Source organism: Tasmannia lanceolata, unplaced genomic scaffold (assembly GCF_043159265.1).
Source record: "Tasmannia lanceolata isolate RefF3 unplaced genomic scaffold, GAP_Taslan_0.1 ptg000003l, whole genome shotgun sequence".
NCBI lineage: Eukaryota > Viridiplantae > Streptophyta > Magnoliopsida > Canellales > Winteraceae > Tasmannia > Tasmannia lanceolata.
The window spans coordinates 17,873,880-17,892,800 of NW_027518680.1; the positions used below are offsets into that span (position 1 = coordinate 17,873,880).

General features: G+C 39.5%; 2 protein-coding genes across 2 annotated transcripts; one reads left to right on the forward strand and one right to left on the reverse strand.

Annotated features, from left to right (window-relative positions):
- Positions 1 to 399: 399 nt before the first annotated feature.
- LOC143853128 (uncharacterized) lies at positions 400 to 8,035 on the forward strand. Its single transcript, XM_077362858.1, has 4 exons — positions 400 to 722; positions 1,559 to 2,003; positions 5,727 to 5,842; positions 7,567 to 8,035. Exons 1-4 carry the CDS (start codon positions 425 to 427, stop codon positions 7,986 to 7,988), a joined length of 1,281 nt encoding a protein of 426 aa, XP_077218973.1. The 5' UTR covers positions 400 to 424; the 3' UTR covers positions 7,989 to 8,035.
- A 1,932-nt stretch (positions 8,036 to 9,967) lies between these two features.
- On the reverse strand, positions 9,968 to 17,000 carry GULLO3 (D-arabinono-1,4-lactone oxidase family protein). Its single transcript, XM_077362870.1, has 3 exons — positions 16,148 to 17,000; positions 11,077 to 11,332; positions 9,968 to 10,983 (listed from the first exon to the last, which is right to left on the reverse strand). The coding sequence occupies exons 1-3, from the start codon at positions 16,799 to 16,801 to the stop codon at positions 10,160 to 10,162; spliced, it is 1,734 nt and encodes a 577-aa protein (XP_077218985.1). The 5' UTR covers positions 16,802 to 17,000; the 3' UTR covers positions 9,968 to 10,159.
- Between the last annotated feature and the right edge of the window lie 1,921 nt (positions 17,001 to 18,921).

Genomic DNA, 18,921 nt, shown 5'->3' on the forward strand with positions numbered 1-18,921 from the left:
GATGGGTTGGGTTAGGATTGAGAAATTTAGAGGCAGGTTGAGTTATGTTTGACCATCCTTGACCAGAGGCCCAGAGGCTCAGGCTGGGTTGGGTTAGAGTTGAGGGAATGCTATCTCGGGTTGGGTTAGGGTTGGCCACAAAAATCCAACCCGACCCGAGTTGCATCCCTACTCACAAGCAAATTAAAACTGAAAAACAACCTGACTTTGTGCAAGTATTAAAACATGCTAGTGCCAATATCAGTACCCAAAATCCTTCTTTTAAATAATAACAAACTCTAAAAGACAACCCGACTTTGTGCAAGTATTAAAACATGGTAGTGCCAATATCAGGACCCAAAAATCCCTCCTTTAAATAACAGCAAAGTCATTCTCAATACCTACCAAAAAAAATCTCAATGCCACTCTAAACTGATTTTTGAAGATGCAAGAGAACGTACTTTCTGCTCGCAGAGTCCCTCCAAATCCAGAAGAAGAAGACGAAGACGATGAATCTAAGACCAGAAAATCCACATCCTTCGCTTTCAAACTCACCAATCAAATTACAAAGATAGGTTTACTACCCCAATTCCTCCTTCTCTTCCTCTTCCTTCTCATCGCCTCTCTCTTATTCCGTTCTCGCAATCTCGTCTGTATTTCTCCCTCCAAACCCTATTCTCCGATCAACTTCTTCCCCGTCGAAGGTCTCGATTCTGATTTCGGATCCCTCGGCGTGCCTTCCTGTAAGTTTTTCTTCTCTTATCCCGAAATTCTAGGGTTGAAATTCGATCATCTTTCTGTTCTGATAGATGAATTCTAGGGTTGGATTTCGTATATTTTAGGGAATTTGGTACATCTGATAGAATTTCGATCATTTTTATTCCTAATATGCTTATCTTTTCACCCACCGATGAGATTTGTTGGAGTTTTTTGTATTTTTTGCTTCTTTGGAAATATATATATTTTTTGGAAAAATTTCTGTGATTTGAGATTTCACATTCTTTTCTTTTTGTTATTATACCATTTTGTCATGGCTTTAATAATTAGGTAATGAAGAAAGCTTTGTTTCTTGGGTTTTTTTTTCCCATTCAGGGGGGTTTTATAAGGTCTTTTTGGGGATTTTTCCTTTTTCTTCAACTTCACTCAATGAATTGTCCTATTGGTTCTCAGTCTATTTAACTAGGTCCTGTGGATATTTCTATTTCTTTCTTCTTCTTCTTCTTTTTTTAATAATATCGACACTTTGGAACTTTCTAATGAGATTTATGGTCGACGGAAATGGATTTGTGTGCCATTTCATTCCTATTTTATGCTACTTGGATAATTTAATTTTGCAACTGGATTTTCCATCCCTCAGTTTTATAGTTCTTAAACTCATTTTGTTGGTTTCTGACTGAGGCAAGGTCTGCAAACAACATTGTCCTGACTAGAGCTTAATGAGCTTGATCTCTATAATGATCAGAGATAACAAAAAAAAAAAAAAAGTTATTCAACTTGTAGCTCAGCTTAGCTTTGAGATCATTGAGTGAGCACTGGGTTCTTACACTCTACTCCCCTTAATTCTTGTTCTTGGCAAAAGGCAGATCGAAACAAGGACAAACAGTAGAGTGGACATCAAAGGATCTACTCAAGGGTTTGGAAGAGTTTGTCCCGATCTATGAAACTCGTCCGATAAAGAACAACATGTACGGAATGGGTTTCGACCACAGCTTTGGTCTCTGGTTCATTGCTCGCTGGCTCAAACCAGTTTTGATGGTCGAGAGCGGTGCTTTCAAGGGGCACTCCACATGGGTTCTTCGTCAAGCGATGCCAGAGACACCGATTGTGTCGCTTTCTCCCCGGCATCCAGAGAAGTATCTGAAGAAAGGGCCTGCTTATGTGGATGGGAATTGCACATACTATGCTGGCAAAGATTTTGTAGATTTTGGAAGCCTTGATTGGGGGAGTGTGATGAAGAAACATGGGGTTTCAGATCTCAGTCGGGTTCTTGTCTTTTTTGATGATCATCAAAGCGAACTGAAGAGGTATAGATCTATGTGAATGGTCAATTTTCTTCCTTTCATGTTCTTATTATATAGCGTTCATAGATGGTTTAACAACACTAAACACACAAACAACACTACACACACACACACACTATATATATATATATATATATATATATATATATATATATATATATATATATATATATATATATATATATATATATATATGAGAAAACTGTTGGTGAGCTTAAGCGCACCATTTTTTTGGTGCGCTTTAAGTTGTTATAACGCCTCCCATTTGTGCACTTAAGCGGGACCCAGCGGGACCCAAACATTTAAACGAATGGGAGGCGTTATAACAACTTAAGCGCACCAAAAAAATGGTGAGCTTAAGTGCACCAACAGTTCTCTCTCTCTCTCTCTCTCTCTCTCTCTCTCTCTATATATATATATATATATATATATATATATATATATATATATATATATATATATATATATATGAGGAAACTGTTGGTGCGCTTAAGCTCACCAAACTTATGGTGAGCTTAAGCGCCCAATCACATGGGAGCCCACTTTGTTAGGATGATCCAAAGCATTCATTTGAAAGTCCCTTACATAGATGGGGGGTGTACCAAAAATCAGCTCCATAGGATCATCCTAACCCCTCCATTTGTGGAGGACAAAAATGGACAGACACAAATCTGCCCCATTTTTGTACTCCACAAATGGAGGGGTTAGGATGATCCTATGGAGCTGATTTTTGGTACACCCCCTATCTATGATAAGGCCTTGCAAATGAATGGTTTGGATCACTCCCCAAAATGTGGGACCCATGTGATTGGGGAGCTTAAGCGCACCATAAGTTTGGTGCGCTTAAGCTCACCAACAGTTTACTCTATATATATATATATATATATATATATATATATATATATATATATATATATATATATAGAGGAAAAGGATTGCACACTCGAGTGTACCAAGCTTATGGTACGCTCGAGTGCCCAATCACATGTGGGCCCACTTTGTTAGGATGATCCAAAGCATTCATTTGAAAGGCCCTTACATAGATGGGATGTGTACCAAAAATCAGCTCCATAGGATCATCCTAACCCATCCATTTGTGGAGGTCAAAATGGACCGACATTGTTTGTCCACAAATCTGCCCATTTTTGCCCTCCACTTTTGGAGGGGTTAGGATGATTCAATGGAGCTGATTTTTGGTACACACCCTATCTATGATAGGGCCTTGCAAATGAATGCTTTGGATCACCACAAAAATGTGGGACCCATGTGATTGGGCACTCGAGCGTACCATAAGCTTGGTACGCTCGAGCGTACAATCCTTTTCCTGATATATATATATATATATATATATATATATATATATATTGTGTCTAGCTGCTGTTAAATGACTTTATAGGGGCCTAACGGTAGTCTCAAAGATAACGGATTCAAGCCGTAGTAGTTTTGATTAGCTGTCCCAGGGAAACGAGTAAGGATTGGCTGTTGGCATGTCCGAGATAAGATCGGGTGAGGCGGGTAAACACGGGTGTTCCAATTGGGATTACTCGCCTGTTCGCATCGTTAAAGCCTATGAACGAGTGATTCGAATGTCTCACCATTTGGCCTGTTGTGAACTGGCCTTTGAACTATAGCTAATTGGTTGAGCTTTTCTCTATGCTGGTTGAACTGTTCCTATGCCTGTTAGAACAGGAAAGCCTAACGAGCAAATAAACCGTTAGCCCGATCCACTTGTTGCCCGCTTGCTTTCGCACCTCGCTTCGCATCTACTTAGTTAGCATCCCAAATCCGCGTTCCAGCGCTCCAATGAACAACAGTTCTCCTCGTTACTCTATTTAGAATAGTGGTCGATCCCTCGGGAATCGAGAACCTGCTGCTTGCTTATTACTCAGATCTCAATGTATGCCTTTAGGGACACGGAAAAGGTCGTTAGGCTTAGCGGCTGAATGTTGTTGAGAGAGAGAGAGAGAGAGAGAGAGAGAGAGAGAGAGAGAGAGAGAGAACGGTTTCTACACACTAGTGTAGATAAGTTATCTACGCACTAGCTTAAAATACAGTGGGGGCCCACATTGTTTGGGTGATCCGAAGCATTCATTTGATTGGCCCTCACATAGATAGGGTGTGCCCAAAAAATCAGCTTCATAGGATCATCCCAACCCTTCGAACCGGGGAGGCAAAAAATGGACAGATTTGTGAAGGTTTATACACGTCCATTTTACCTCCAGGAATCGTAGGGTTAGGATGATCCTATGGAGCTGATTTTTTGTGGACACCCTATCTATGTGAGGGCCAATCAAATGAATGGTTTGGATCACCCAAACAATATGCCCTCCACTCTATTTTAAGCTAGTTTGTAGATAACTTATCTACACGTGTGTGTAGAAACCGTTTTCTCAGATATATATATAGCAGAAGAGAAAAGGAGAGAATTATTTGAATTTCTCTCAAAATTCCAATAGAATTACACATCACCTTTTTTGACTATTTTTAACAAAGGCACCCATTCAACCGACATATTTTCAATCCTACCCCCTCCTTTATGCCTTTTAACAAAGGCACCCATTAAATCCACATAATTTCAATCCTACCCTCCTCCTTTATGCTTTTGTAATAAAAAAAAGTGAACAAAGTCAACATAGGGATGTTTTTTCTTTGCAAAATTACGGATTGGGTACATATGTTATATAATACTACGGATTTTTTTTAACATTTTACATAATACTACGGATTCAGGACGCCTTTCAAAATATTGACGAATTCTGGGTACCTTAAGAGGCACAGCATATTATGGAAACCTCTATAGATTGGAGGGCTAGGATCAGCCTATGGAAATAATTTTACGGGCACAACCTATTTTTGTTGTGTTCCATCACATGGACGGTTTGGATCAACCTATGATGTGGTCTGTATAATTCTTTGTCGGCCTGTGCATCGCACGGGGTTTTTTACTAGTATATATATATATATATGAGGAAAGTGTTGGTGAGCTTAAGCTCACCAAACTTATGGTGAGCTTAAGCGCCCAATCACATTGGGGCCTACTTTGTTAGGATGATCCAAAGCATTCATTTGAAAGGCCCTATCATAGATGGGGTGTGTACCAAAAATCAGCTCCATAGGATCATCCTAACCCATCCATTTGTGGAGGTCAAAATGGACAGACATTATTTGTCCACAAATCTGCCCATTTTTGTCCTCCACAAATGGAGGGGTTAGGATGATCCTATGGAGCTGATTTTTGGTACACACCGTATCTATGATAAGGCCTTGCAAATGAATGGTTTGGATCACCACAGAAAATGTGGGACCCATGTGATTGGGGCGCTTAAGCTCACCATAAGTTTGGTGAGCTTAAGCTCACCAACACTTTCCTCTCTCTCTCTCTCTCTCTCTCTCTCTCTATATATATATATATATATATATATATATATATATATATATATATAGAGAGAGAGAGAGAGAGAGAGAGAGAGAGAGAGAGAGAGAGAGAGAGAGAGAGAGAGAGGACTTGCACACGAGCATATGGCATGTAGAATATGCACACCTCTCTTGAATCTTGTAATTAGGGTGCTGCTTTTGCTTTGGACCTCCCATGATTCTTGGACACCGTGGATGATTTTCTACTTTTTTTGCCCCATCATCTCCTGCTTTGGGTAAACACCTTAGATTTTTTTTTTTTTTTTTTTTTTAACTTTTTGAATTTTCTGTTTTTGATACTTGAGTCGGCAGGTTGAAGCAGGCACTGAAAGCTGGCTTTCGGAATCTCATCTTTGAGGATAACTATGATACTGGAACTGGAGACCATTACTCCTTGAGGCAGATATGTGATCAGTTCTACATAAGAGGTGCACACCCTTTCCCCTTTTATATGAAGTTTCAATGTCATTTTTACATGATAAATCCATTGCTCAAGTAATATAATTGGAATTAAAAAGCATTGCCTCATGCCTTGGTGGAAACTTTATATTGGGTCTGGGATTGGCAGAAATACTAGCCAATATGACAAAGAAAGGTCCAATAAACATTCTACAAGTAAAACAATTAGTGATGCTACTTGGAAGGAGCTCTGTGGACTGTTATGGAATAATTTTAGCAGACTATCCAAATCCTTCTCTCTGGATTGAGGACCAAAAATTGTAAAATTTTATGGTTATTCATAAGTATCTTCGGGATCTAATAGTAGAAGTATAAAGAGTTGCATGTGCTTCAATTATCTGGGTCTGTACGTTCAAAATATCTCTTATTATCTAGGTTTTTTTTTTCCTGCTGTATCCATGTATTATACCATGTTATTGGACCGCTCTGAAGTCTGTATTTGTCATGTCTATGGAAAAAAAAAGATGTTGGTAATTGATTGAGTGCATTTTTTTTTGGAATGGTAGAAGATTTCATTGATATTAAAGGAGACCGAGATGGTCAAGTACAAATAGAAGGGAGGAAAGGGCATATAAATATAACTCAACAACAAAAGACACAAGCAAAAACAACAAGGGGGCAGAAAATCAAATGGCTCCAAGACCTCCCTTGACATACCATCCCTTGCTAACCTATTGGCTATACCATTTGCCGTCTGCCTAACATGAGGGAAAGACGGAGAAGCTTCCTCCATCAAATCTAGAATTTCTTCAAAGAAGGCGGAGTATCACCAAAGGAAAGGATGTGACCCCCTAAGCCATTTAATGACATTTAGTGAGTCCCCTTCTACCATAACTTTTTCCAAGTTCACATTAGTAATAAGCTTAATTCCTTGATAGTCTCCACACTCTTCTGGTTCACTTGAATCTACAGTCCCCACCGGACCCATGAAAGCCCAACTAATTGCCCTGTTCTCATCTCTAAGAACACCTCCTATCCCTGAGGGCCTCGGTTTCCAAAGCTAGAGCCATCAAGAATTTTTTTTTTTTTTGAATGGTGGAAAGATTCATTGATAAAAAGACCGAGATGGTCCAGAACAGTGAAAAGCGGAAGCTAACACAATAACCTCCAAAAGATAGAAACAGAAGAAGGAAAAAAAGATAACAAGATAAGCCGAGAAAGATCAAGACGGGAGGAAGTCATATTGTTCCAAGGATTCCAGGAGGACACCACACCTTGCAAGATTATCCGCTACCCCACTGGCGTTTTTTCTAACATGAACGAAGCAAATCGCCGAAGAGCCGATGATTGCATGCAGTTATTTTAAAGACTTGTTATTCTTGTTCATCTTAAATGTTCTTCTTGCTGCATACATGTATTAAACCATGTTTTTAGACCTCTGTAAAGTGGGTATTTCTCGTGTCAGAAAAAAGAAATGATGGTAGTTTATTGCATGCACTATCTTTAAAGAGTAATGCTAGGGAAACTGAGAGTAGGACCTAAAAGGGGACCGGACAAATTGTTTCACGCCACAACATCAATAGTGACGTGATCAATTCCTTAAGTTCAGGGAAATCACCAAAAAGTAAAATTTTCTTTAACTCGTCACATATTCTCATTGCAGGTCCCGTTTTAGGTGGTGCTCTAGGTCTCCATATCATTTTCCATCTTTAAAACTTTGTTATTCTAGTTCACTAGATGTTATTCTTTGCAGGTGGTGGGCATAGTTGCTTTAGAGATAGTGACGAAGCTAGGATAAGGATGAAAAGAAAGAAGTTCTGGGAAAAGGCTGTGGACATAGAGGAACTATGTGGGAAGGATGAAGCCTGGTGGGGTGTAAAAGGGGTGATGCGAGATGATTTCAACCACACCAACATGGGAATTTCTTATGAAGAACATTTTCAGAACAGCAGGTTTGTGGAGTCAGTGCTAGACCTGTATTGGGAGCTTCCACCAGTGGCGGGCCCTTCCCTTACTCATCAAACAAGATATGATCCTGCTCGTGCGCCCAATCCACTTGTTGAAGATGGCAGGTTTGGATTGTTTCAGAGACTCGGTTTAAGTAGACTTGAGACTTCTGTATTTAACGGATACACACAGATGGTACATCTTCAAATATCTCCTTCTGACTCTTAAATATGTAGAGAATAGATGATAAGTTATTTTGTTCAGTGCCCACTGCATACCGAGGTCTTTTGAGTCATTCTTTTGAGTCTTCTGTTTCATACCTGTTAAGCTTGAACCCCTGTACATGCATTTTAATGTTTATTACAGTTGGTGCACATTTTTAGAACCCTTGCTTAGTAATAGGCACCTGAATAGACATATCTGGAATTATTAACCACCCAAGTTGTATTGTATTTTCTATATCAGAGTGGCATTCATTGCATGGGTAGAGAGGAAACAAAGGTCAAGCTCTCCCGTTCCTAGGTGGTAAAAGCTGAAAACAGTTGCAATCTATGATTTGGCCGACACTTTGAATTTATTGCTGACACATGTGTCCACATGTGTCCGACATGACATGCGTGTCCACACTTGTCGACACTCCTTTGGACCAAGGAAGCAGGATTCTTCCCTGGGAGTCTTCGATTCCCGCTCTGGCAACCTTGAGCAGGATTCTTCCCTGGGAAACTTCGATTCCCGTTTCGATTCCCGCTCTGGCAACCTTGCTTTGGACACTTCTAAATGTACTGCTAGAAGTGTCAGACTTAATGTGGGCGTGTCGACACGTTTTTGCACTGCGTCAAGTGTGAAATTCGGGTCTGCGCTTCCTCTTAATCCAGTTTTAATAGGTCGCGTTGTTGATCTATTGCAGGAGGAGATGCGTCCCAAGGACTTGGTATTATGTCCTTCATAACTCTTCTCTAACGGGCCTGAAGAGGACTTCCTTGAATGGTCTTTGCTTAGAGCTTGTATGTGAAGTTGGTTTAAGTACTGTCATTGGTACTATAGCGTAGCTTTGGATCCAGAAGTGAAACTTGACAACTTATTTGATGCACCCATTTGTGTTCGACATTGGAGTATCAATTGTATCCTATTGGTCTCCCTTTCTCCTTGCATATTGAAGACCGAAGAGAGTAGATTAAATTGATGAACGTCTTGTTACTTGATTATCTTATTATATGTACTTTCTGTTTTAACCATGTCCCCATTTCTAAATTTTGGGATTTTGCCGTGTCCGACACTCCGTGTCTGTGTCGACACTCGACACTCTTGTCCGTGTCCGCAAATCATAGGTTGCAATGGAGCCAAACTCATGAATTGTGTTGAGTGCTTTTGGGTAATTAATGAATCACTGTACATGTCTAGGATAGAGTTAAACTTTAGAAATCTGTAATTTTTCAGTCCAGCTAGGGCTTGCTTGATGCTGAAAAGCTGAGATCTCCACTGAGCTTTGCAGCCAATGGTTGTCCAACAAAATCAGCCAGTTAGGGACATAATAGTCAGCTTAAACTTTCCAAAATTTTCCCTAGGGTTGAATTGGATTGGCTGGAAGGCCACTTCTAAGTTTCTTAGATGGTTACCTTGGGAGTACTGAACTATCTATTCCACAACAGCTCTCCAATGGTTTTCTGATTGTCTCCCTGGTGAGACTGCAATAACAGCAAGCTCATCTGTTTCACTTAGCCACCAAGCTGTTTTGGTGATAGACTTAGACATGAATTCTAGGTGTCAATCACAGCGGCATAGTTGACATTTTAACATGTCTGTAGTGTTTAAAAATGCGGATGTGGCGCGGAACACAGCCTAAGAAAATCCTAGTCAACCCGACACGACGGGGCTGACGTGGCTGAGTACTCGGTTGACGCGATTATTCGAGAGAGTTAACAGAGTTTTTATTGACTCTATAGGGAAAAACTTGGAACATGGTGGCAAAATGCAGAACGCGTCCAACGTAAAAGGGAGTCGACTCCGGGGAGTCTACAATGATGCGGGGGAGTTTTAAACTATACAATTAAAAGCATAATATATTGGTTGATAAAAAGCAGAAAATATATAGAAGTGAATCTTGAGGAGATAAAAATGCATTAAGCCTATAAAAATAATATATAAACAGTATCAACTAACACGGAAAATTATAAGTTAAGGTCTTTCCTAAGAGCCATCTCAATGTGTTCAGCAGAAATTCTCCGGTGTGAATGTTTGATATTTAATATCTTAAAATACGGTAATCCTTGCTCCATAGACTTTATTGTTGAAAATTATCAGGTTATGGAGGAAAAGGATGCATACAAACAATGTCAATTATCATATGTTGCATGTGGAGAGTACATGCGATGCAACATATGATTTATAGTTGGAACAAATCAAGCTATTGAGGAAGGGGAGGAAGGGGAGTATCTACAGACCCGAGCTTCTGTGTACACGAGGCCTGGTTTGCAAAGGTACCCATTGCTTGGATTGCAGTGCCTATCTTCTGAACAGATACACTGCCCTTCCATTGCACAACTATCACTTTTGGCTGTGCCCTTCCCTAAGAGTATCTCATCTGACCAATCACTAGAAAACATGCCTTGAGGGTCCAATTGCTTCTTTGCTGCAAGAAATTTACTATAGTTGGGGTACTTTTGTTGCACACCCAAGAATGCAAGGTTCCTATTCTTGGCCCAATGTGGCTTGGCCCCGTACTTGAAAAATGCCATCTGTTCCACCTCTTCCCAGACGTCTTGGTTGAGCCTTGGTGTCAAAGGCTCATCTGCGCGATAATAATTGAAATCCACGACAACAGAGTCCTCTGACTGACCTAGATATGCCCCAGAAGCCTTAATAAAACGTATCAAAAACCCGTTGTAGTTATCCACCCCACAGAAATTCTCTAGATTTAGATCTCTTAGTTTCTTAACATCAGTGATGAAACCCGCAGACTTTGACGCAGGAAATATAGCTGTTGTCTCGTAAAAGAAGAGTCCTTTGATTCTGGGGTCCCAAGCACACATGCTTAGAATGCTTGTTGAAGGTGAGTGCAGACAAGAACCAGAGGTTTGCATTCTACCCTGACGACCCACAACTGGGTAGCCTGTGAACATTAGATTGTTCCTCAAACCATTGGCAACTAATTTCTTGTATGCTAATTCTGTAGATGCCACTGTGCATTTTCCTTTGACATTCTTTGCAGACTCGAATCCCTTCTCTGTATGACCGTAATTTGAAAACAATTCAAAAAAAAAAAATGACAACAATCTCAAAAGAAACATTTAGGTTAGAGGGTAAAAAGAAAAGATACCTGTGGCTCTTACTGTGGCGGAGACCACGATTGAATTGGACTGAAACCCAAGGAAATCATTTATCCCATCTCCAGAGCTGTTTAAGGGAACTCGGTCATCTAATCTGTAGACAGTGTTATTCTGTGATGGATACCAGGTAATGTCGGCAAATTCATGTTTCGCTGCAAGATCCCTAAATTCGTATTCCAAATGAGTATCGTCTTGGTAGGAGTGGGTGATGCTTCTTTTGAATCCATGCTCCAATGATACTGTTACCTAATTCATTTGAATCTTATGTAAGCAACCCATTGAACTAATTGAAGTGTCTAAAGATTTCATTAGAAACTTACCAAGTCACTAATGTTCTGTTGCATTACTAAGGAAGCGTAGTAAAATTTTGATTTTTCTCATGAAAAAAACTCAATTGAGTGCTTGGGGAACTTGATTGAATGCTCAAATGATCAGGGTGCACATAAGCCTGTTGAACTGTAAAATTTGATTGCATATTTGACTGACACATACACTGCTAATTTCATTTCAAGTAGTGTTATTATATGGAGGCAGACCCTTAGGGGGACTTCCTTAAAACAAATCACTGGAAAAATTGTGTCCTTATTTTGACATAGTGACATTTTCCTGTTGAAAATTGAGCTGTGAACCCATGTACATGACATTCATCTTTCTGTTACAATGGTTTTCACTTTTTAGGAGGCTCTGCAAATACAATGGTTTATAGGCCATCTTCTCAGTTTAACATGTTTTGGTTTAATGGTTAACTGTTCGATGATCTGCTTATTCACATCCAAGAGCTGAAAGTTGTGAATGGCTGTATTCCTTTCAGATAAACGCACAAGTGTATATGGTTAAAAAGGGGAGTAGGAACTCTTGAGCCGTGATGAGCTCTCTGGTTGTTGTCCTCTGGGTCCGACTTATCGAATTCATTGCCTTCGTTTAACTCTCTTCTAGCTGCATCTTACTAATGAGTGAAATGCAAGAGGTTGTTAGCCAATCTTTATTTTCACCATAGCCTTAGGCTCTGTTTGGTGACACTTAGTTGCCTTGTAGAGTAGTGGTGAATTAGAACTGAAGTAATCAACAAGAGTAACAGCATAGTAGTCTCCCCATAAAGTAGTGGTAAGTAGTTCTTAAGTTTCTTGGTGTGGAGTGCCATTACCAAAATAAGGGGGCAGTAAGGGTTTCATTACCAATACAGAGAGAGAGAGAGAGAGAGAGAGAGAGAGAGAGAGAGAGAGAGAGAGAGAGACTCTACTAGCGAAAAACCTTACCCTTTTCAAGTAGTTTGGTGGGGGACAACACCGCACTCTTGGTAACACATCTTGGCCTTATTAACACACCATTTGATGCTTTCGATGACTTGATTTGGTGTGACATAGTACCCATGAAAATCGCCCACATACTATTGGGACGCCCATGGATGTACGACCTATACGTGCCACTTAGCGAGTGAACCAACACGTACTAGTTTATGCATTATTGGAAGCATATTATCTTGAAGCCCATGTCTGGGATATCAAGTCATTCTACGGTGAAACTGACAATTCTGGTGAAACATACATTAAATTTGATCATCGTGCTAGATGAGGAGTCACCTACCATGCATACCAATGATCCCGTGCTGATTTCTTTCATGGTGAATACCAAACAAGAATAATGGATCAAAGCCTCTATTGTCATACAATGCTTGTTCCGACGATACTTAGCTCGTGCATTATATATGAGGATAGTGATCACAACAATCCTTTTTCAACCAGCCTGGCGAAGATGAATCGCTTGACAGAGTTTGCGAGAACTTCACTTTGTACGGTAGAATGTGGACAATGTTGCAAGAATACATACGAAACCATTCATCTCACCAACTACCATAAAGCTCAAAGTTTATCTTGAAGTCGAGTTCAACATCCAGATTATTCTTATCAGTGGATACAAGCGACTGAGGTACCTACTGCGATGAAAGTACTTACTACGTTGGAAAGTCCATCCGTTATCTAGAAGTACATGGGCTATGAACGAGAAAGCTAAGCATCTCCATCCCAATCTCTGTGTGCAGTACAATTGTTTTAACTCACCAGAATCGAGTTATTTAGGCGACCGAGAGATGATAGGTATCAGAAGGCACCTAAAGACTTGTCAAATAAGGCATAAAGAATCGAGTTCCAAAGCTCTAATTTTGACCTGACATGAGGACAAGGGACATTCTACATGGGAAATCCCCTAAAGGATGTCATCGTTAAATTTAGGCCATATTTTCGTAAGGGTGTCATTATCAAGTGCTGCTACCAATTTCACTGTGGGGCATTATCATGGGAGTGTCATTATCAATAGTGGGCAGGTCACTTAAAATATTTATGACATAAGGTGATGCTACTTTAGTGAAGGATGACCCACAAGCAATTTCTATGATTGTACGGGAGTCCTAGGTAGCTAGATGAGTTGTAGTGCGATTACTTAAAAAGTCTAGGACTATTGTTTTAGATTTAGTAAGTTGAAAGAGTCCTTATACACCCGTCCTTGCCCTATTGTTTTAGATTTAGTAAGTTGAAAGAGTCCTTATGCACCCGTCCTTGCCCTATTGTTTTAGATTTAGTAAGTTGAAAGAGTCCTTATACACCCATCCTTGCCCTATTCAGGCGGATAGTCACCCATATTTTTTTTATTTTTTTTTGAATTTTAAAGTTTGGAGTTAGGAAAGTGGAAGTTGTCTTAAGCAACTAAAGTAAAATTAGTATGTTTGAATTTGAAAAGTTCCATATTGAAATTTTCATGGGAGTGGGGTGGACAACCTATTTATGTACATATATGTATATTTATATGGCCTATGACCTTTTCAACGTGAATGGGAATTATTATTGCTTTGATTTGGTGTGAAGCCTCTCCCCTAAGTTGCGATGACTTGGAACTGTAAGGTGTGATGCTTTATAATCCTTTTGAGATTTCAGGTTAGTTATCCTCTCCTTCTCTTTACTTTTTTAACGCAGGATCACTATTGAATGGAGTATCTTTCAAAGATTAGGCTCAAGTTTTTTTTTTTTTTTTTTTTGAAATGGAGATTAGGCTCAAGTTTTAGTTGAGTATGGTGTGCAATAAGGAATTTGAGAAGGAAATAGGCTATGCAGACTGTAGTGATCTAGTGATCTGAATTTATTGGCAAGGGTAGACTATTATAGTGGGAGATAGGGATGAAACAGATGGTGAAAATTAGGTTTTGGATCCTAAAATGTGTTATTAGATTGTAAAAATATTGATTTATCCTAGGTTTGGAGGGGGTGCAAACATATGTAAGAAAAGTGGATGCATGCCAGATTGGTGCAGGTAGAGGTTTTGGCAAGATTAAGATACATAAGGTTTATGGTGAGATGTGATGGGTAAAATGAAAAGAAAAATTAGGGTTTTGAGTTTTTAGACGAGGGGTAGGAATTTTTATGGTTCCCTGGGAGATTGTTTTTCTTGAAGAAACTAAGAAAAGAAGAGAGAAAATAAGAGAAATATAGATTGTGAGTAATGAAGAAATAAGATACGTTTCTCAAGGCATCTCGCCAAGAATTTTCCTTGGCATTTCACGAAAGAAGCTCTGACATCTCGCCAAAAATGAAGAGTATGCTAAAATCATACTGGCAATCCCTAGGCTTCACATCAAGGGAGCCCTGGGCATCATCACAAGGAGATCAAGACATTTCACCATAAAGAACAGACATCACATCCATACAGGAGAAAATAATTTCAAATCTTTATTTGTTCCATCATTGCATAGCATGAAAGAAAGGTACCTTGAGACTACTTATATATAAGAAAAGAAAGAGAACTAAAAAGTTCTATAACCCTAAAAAAGTTACACTTTTAGACTAAAATACCCTCTAATGACTTAAAGGTTCTCATCACATAACATTTTTGCAACACATGTGTGGACCTATTTAACACACTTATGACTCAAGAACTTCAATTATTTTGATGTGAAGACTCTACTAACACCCCACGCCCATCTCCACCCCAATGACTTAAAAAGACCTAAATAACACTCTAAAAACTAAATAAAACCTTTATAACATTAACGATGCGCCCCATCCTCTTAACTCCTTGATTATTCATGGCATCTTGGACGGTCCCCCACATTACTCTCCTACTTTAGAGGACATGGCTTTGTTGATTATAATTGCCAGCTTCATTGGTGGGAATTCATCAGTTTTGATCTTCGTGCATGTCGAATATGATTGTACTTTCCAGCGTACTAAGTATTTCCATCCAAGTTTGTAAAACGATTATATCATCTTATCATCACAATCTAGATGTCAAATTCAATTTCAATATATCTTTAAGCTTTAAGAGTGTTGGTGGAACAAATGACATCGTGTCTGCTTTTGCATTACCATTCACATCCTTTGTCACTAATTGAAGCTCTCGCAAACTCTGTCGAACGACTCTTCTTTTCCAAGCGTTTTGTAAAAAGATTGTCATCATCTTTATGATCGTGTCACACCTATGGGCCAAGTATTATTGGTATATTTATCCCATCCTTTTCAGATTCTCAACCTTGCTAGCTAAAACCACGCCCAAATCATTCCCTACCTATTTACAGTTATGGTGTGTAGATACGATCGGAATAAAAATCAAATTCAAACCAAGAGATTGGGATTGGATTGCTCGACCCTGTCAAAACATTGAACTACAGACTTTCCTATAGCCTTCAATGAAGTTTTGGACCTCCAGTCCACTTCTCTCCTTGAATTACCCACCCAGAAATTTCCCCTAGCCTATCCTAATGTCCCTTATACTCTTAAGATTATCCTACCTATACCTGAAACCTCTTACAGTTATCACAACTGTTTGTCACAGTTCCTGCACAAACTGTAACAACCCATATTTCCTGCACCTAAAGCCTAAATATTCTACCCCTACGTCTGTCCTAATAACCCAGAAATATACAGACCTGAAATAAACCCAATTTTCCTATCATTACATATCTGTCCAGATTTATGCAACCTTCCTGAACACTTAGCAATCAGCCTGACCCTGAATCTTGTTGTTTACCACAGAGACTTTGAAACAGAACAGGCACAGGAAATCAAATGAACTAACCTTTGAGATGACACCCAGAAGCCCAAGTGAGATTCTTGCTGCATTGAAAAGTGGATCTCGTCTGTCTATTCTGATGATCTTAGCAAACCCTTGTGATGCTCCAGCAGGAACCACTAGATTAAGGCCCACAACATGATCATGAACAGACCCTCCTTTACCCCACCAAGAGCTCCCGTGCGACCCCGTACTCACAATTCCACCCAAGCTCGCGCCCTCCCAATATGGAGCCGCAACCAAACTCAATCCAGCTTCTTCCACCTTATCAATCAGATCACGGAGCCCCACCCCAGAATCAACGGTGACTGTTAGATTCTCAACATCAACCTTGATGCCTGAATTGTACTTCGCTGTACTTATTAGGACAGCGTTTTCCGATGGGCATGTCAGTTTGGGGATAGTGTGTGCAAATCCTGTTGCCACTTTCACCTTTAGTTTCTTCTGATTGGCCATAGCCACGGCCAAACGGAGCTCCTCCTCTGTTGTTGGATAGATGACAGAAGGAATATGGCATTCTGCTCTGTCTCCCCAGACTCCGTAGGAGTTCGAAAGGATGCAACCCGTTTCGTTACAACGAACCGGGGGCTGGGGTGGCATAGCGAGAGTCGAGCCTATGGTTAGAAGCAGGCCATGGGAAATCCACACAAGCCAGTCCATTCTTCTGATCTAGCACCTTCTCTTGCTGGTAAGAATTGCTTTGGTTTTGGGTTTACTGCAAGTTATATGAACCTTTGAATGGAAATGAGAGAGGAAGAGTTTCTTGGTTTGGAATTCAAGTTATTTTTTGTATGTGAGTGATGCCTCATGTTGGATTAGAACGAATTGAATATGGATTGAGTAATATATTTGTGTGGCTATTTTATAATTTAGTTTCCATATAGGTTGCTTGAAAGGATTAAATATGGTTTTCTCAAGGATCCTGCCAACTAAGGCTGTTAATTTATTGTAAACAAGGAAAACGTTTGGACCTATGCTTTTTCCAAGGGATTGGCTGGACTTCAGACCTGCCTTGTTATGCCTGGCTGTCATAGAAATGTGTCCTTTCCTTTTACAGTTGGCAGGAAAGTGGTTGGAGGTTAAACTGTTTCCAACTTTTCACAACTTTCCTTTGTTTGATTGCACAAGGGAAGGTGTCCTAAGGAGAAAACACCTTTCCGTCTGGAAAAGAGAGAAGCTATTTTTCATCTTAAAGTTTTCCATCTTGAGACCCTAGCTTCCCTTTCCATCTTGAAAAGAGGGCAGCATCTTTTACATATGGGTTATATTGGTTGTTGATGTATAAATGAAATGATTAAATAACAACAACTCCAACAAGATTTTGGAGTAATTGGTTGTTTCACATGGTAATTGCTCAATTGTCCACACGTAATGACCAGAAAGAGACCTAAAATCTTATGTGAGCCTCACTAGTATATAATTCATTACTACTCCACGGAGTAGATAAGTTTTCTACTCCGTGGGCTTAAAATACAGTGGGGACTACATTGTTAGGGTGATCCAAAGCATTCATTTGATGTGCCCTCACATAGATATGGTGTGCCCAAAAAATCAGCTCCACAGGATCATCCCAACCCTTTGATCTGTGGAGTAATAGTAGTGATGGGCCTCACTACTACTACTACCACTACTACTACTATTCTTATTTTGCAGTGAGGGGCTGCTGCAATATTCCCTGATTCCCTCTATACAGGCCTCACTAATGGGAACAGATATATTCGTCCCCTTTTTTATTGGGCCAGCCCCTCTAGTTTATTTATAACTACCCTTTTACGAGAAATTATATGGTGCCCGACTGTGAAGTCTAGTGTAGGCTGTACGATTAAAGTACCATACTGCCCTTGATATTTGATCCAACAACAGGCCCCGTAAAATGTGGGCTGTTATTGGATCAAATTTCAAGGACGGTACCGTATGCACCGGACTTCACGCTCTGGGCACCATGTAAAATCTCCGCTCTTACACTAGAAGTAGGTGGCACAAGGTAGAAAAAGGGGCGAATGTATCATTTGCCCTCACTAATATATGACGCACTAGCATATATGAGGGGCCTATTGAACATACTATATCACCTTAAGTGTTAATTTTCTTTTCTAAATAGAAAGTTTTCAAACAGGGAATTTACATTTTAAGAAAAAAGTTATCATTTCATAATTTTTGAATCATATACAGTTAATTAATGCTCCATAAATTTATAATATCTTATATCCTTTTGCTAGACAAAGAACCCACATTGTTCCTGCATAGTAATTTACAATATCTTCTTCCTAACACTTAATAAAGAAAAAATTAAAAAAAAATCTAGTGATATAAGATATAAGAGAGTACCTTCTTAGAAAACATTGTTCAAAGTACATATAATTTACAAGAGAATTTATATGACTCTTTTCTTTAACTTCTGGTAGGGGTCTTGCCTAAACCCAGTTTGCTTATAAAAATAAAATAAAATAAAATTATGTGATGAAGGGCTGTATAAGTACTTACTCATCATCGATCCCATCCATGATATTTGATCCAACAGATATCAAGTATGGTCCTTCTATCGTACCACCTTCTCACTTTACTATATGTAGGTACACCATAGCCTAAGGAAGAAAAAAAATGAAAATAGAAAAGAAAACAGGTTTCAAAATTCACAAATCCTAATCTCATTTCACAACACTAGCATTCTGACATGATTGGAGGGTATGCATATAGTATGTTTCTAACCAAAAGAGCGTAAGATAGTCAACTCATCTCTCTCAAATGACAAGAAGTGTAAGACGGTTCATCTCTCTCTT

Excerpts from the sequence above, each read along its gene's own strand:
- LOC143853128 (XM_077362858.1), top strand. The coding sequence starts at position 425 with ATGCAAGAGAACGTACTTTCTGCTCGCAGAGTCCCTCCAAATCCAGAA. Across the intron at positions 723-1,558 it reads ATCCCTCGGCGTGCCTTCCT|GCAGATCGAAACAAGGACAA; the intron begins GTAAGTTTTTCT and ends TCTTGGCAAAAG. Across the intron at positions 2,004-5,726 it reads CATCAAAGCGAACTGAAGAG|GTTGAAGCAGGCACTGAAAG; the intron begins GTATAGATCTAT and ends TTGAGTCGGCAG.
- GULLO3 (XM_077362870.1), bottom strand. The coding sequence starts at position 16,801 with ATGGACTGGCTTGTGTGGATTTCCCATGGCCTGCTTCTAACCATAGGC. Across the intron at positions 11,333-16,147 it reads TTCTGGGTGTCATCTCAAAG|GTAACAGTATCATTGGAGCA; the intron begins GTTAGTTCATTT and ends CAAATGAATTAG. Across the intron at positions 10,984-11,076 it reads CGCCACAGTAAGAGCCACAG|AGAAGGGATTCGAGTCTGCA; the intron begins GTATCTTTTCTT and ends ACGGTCATACAG.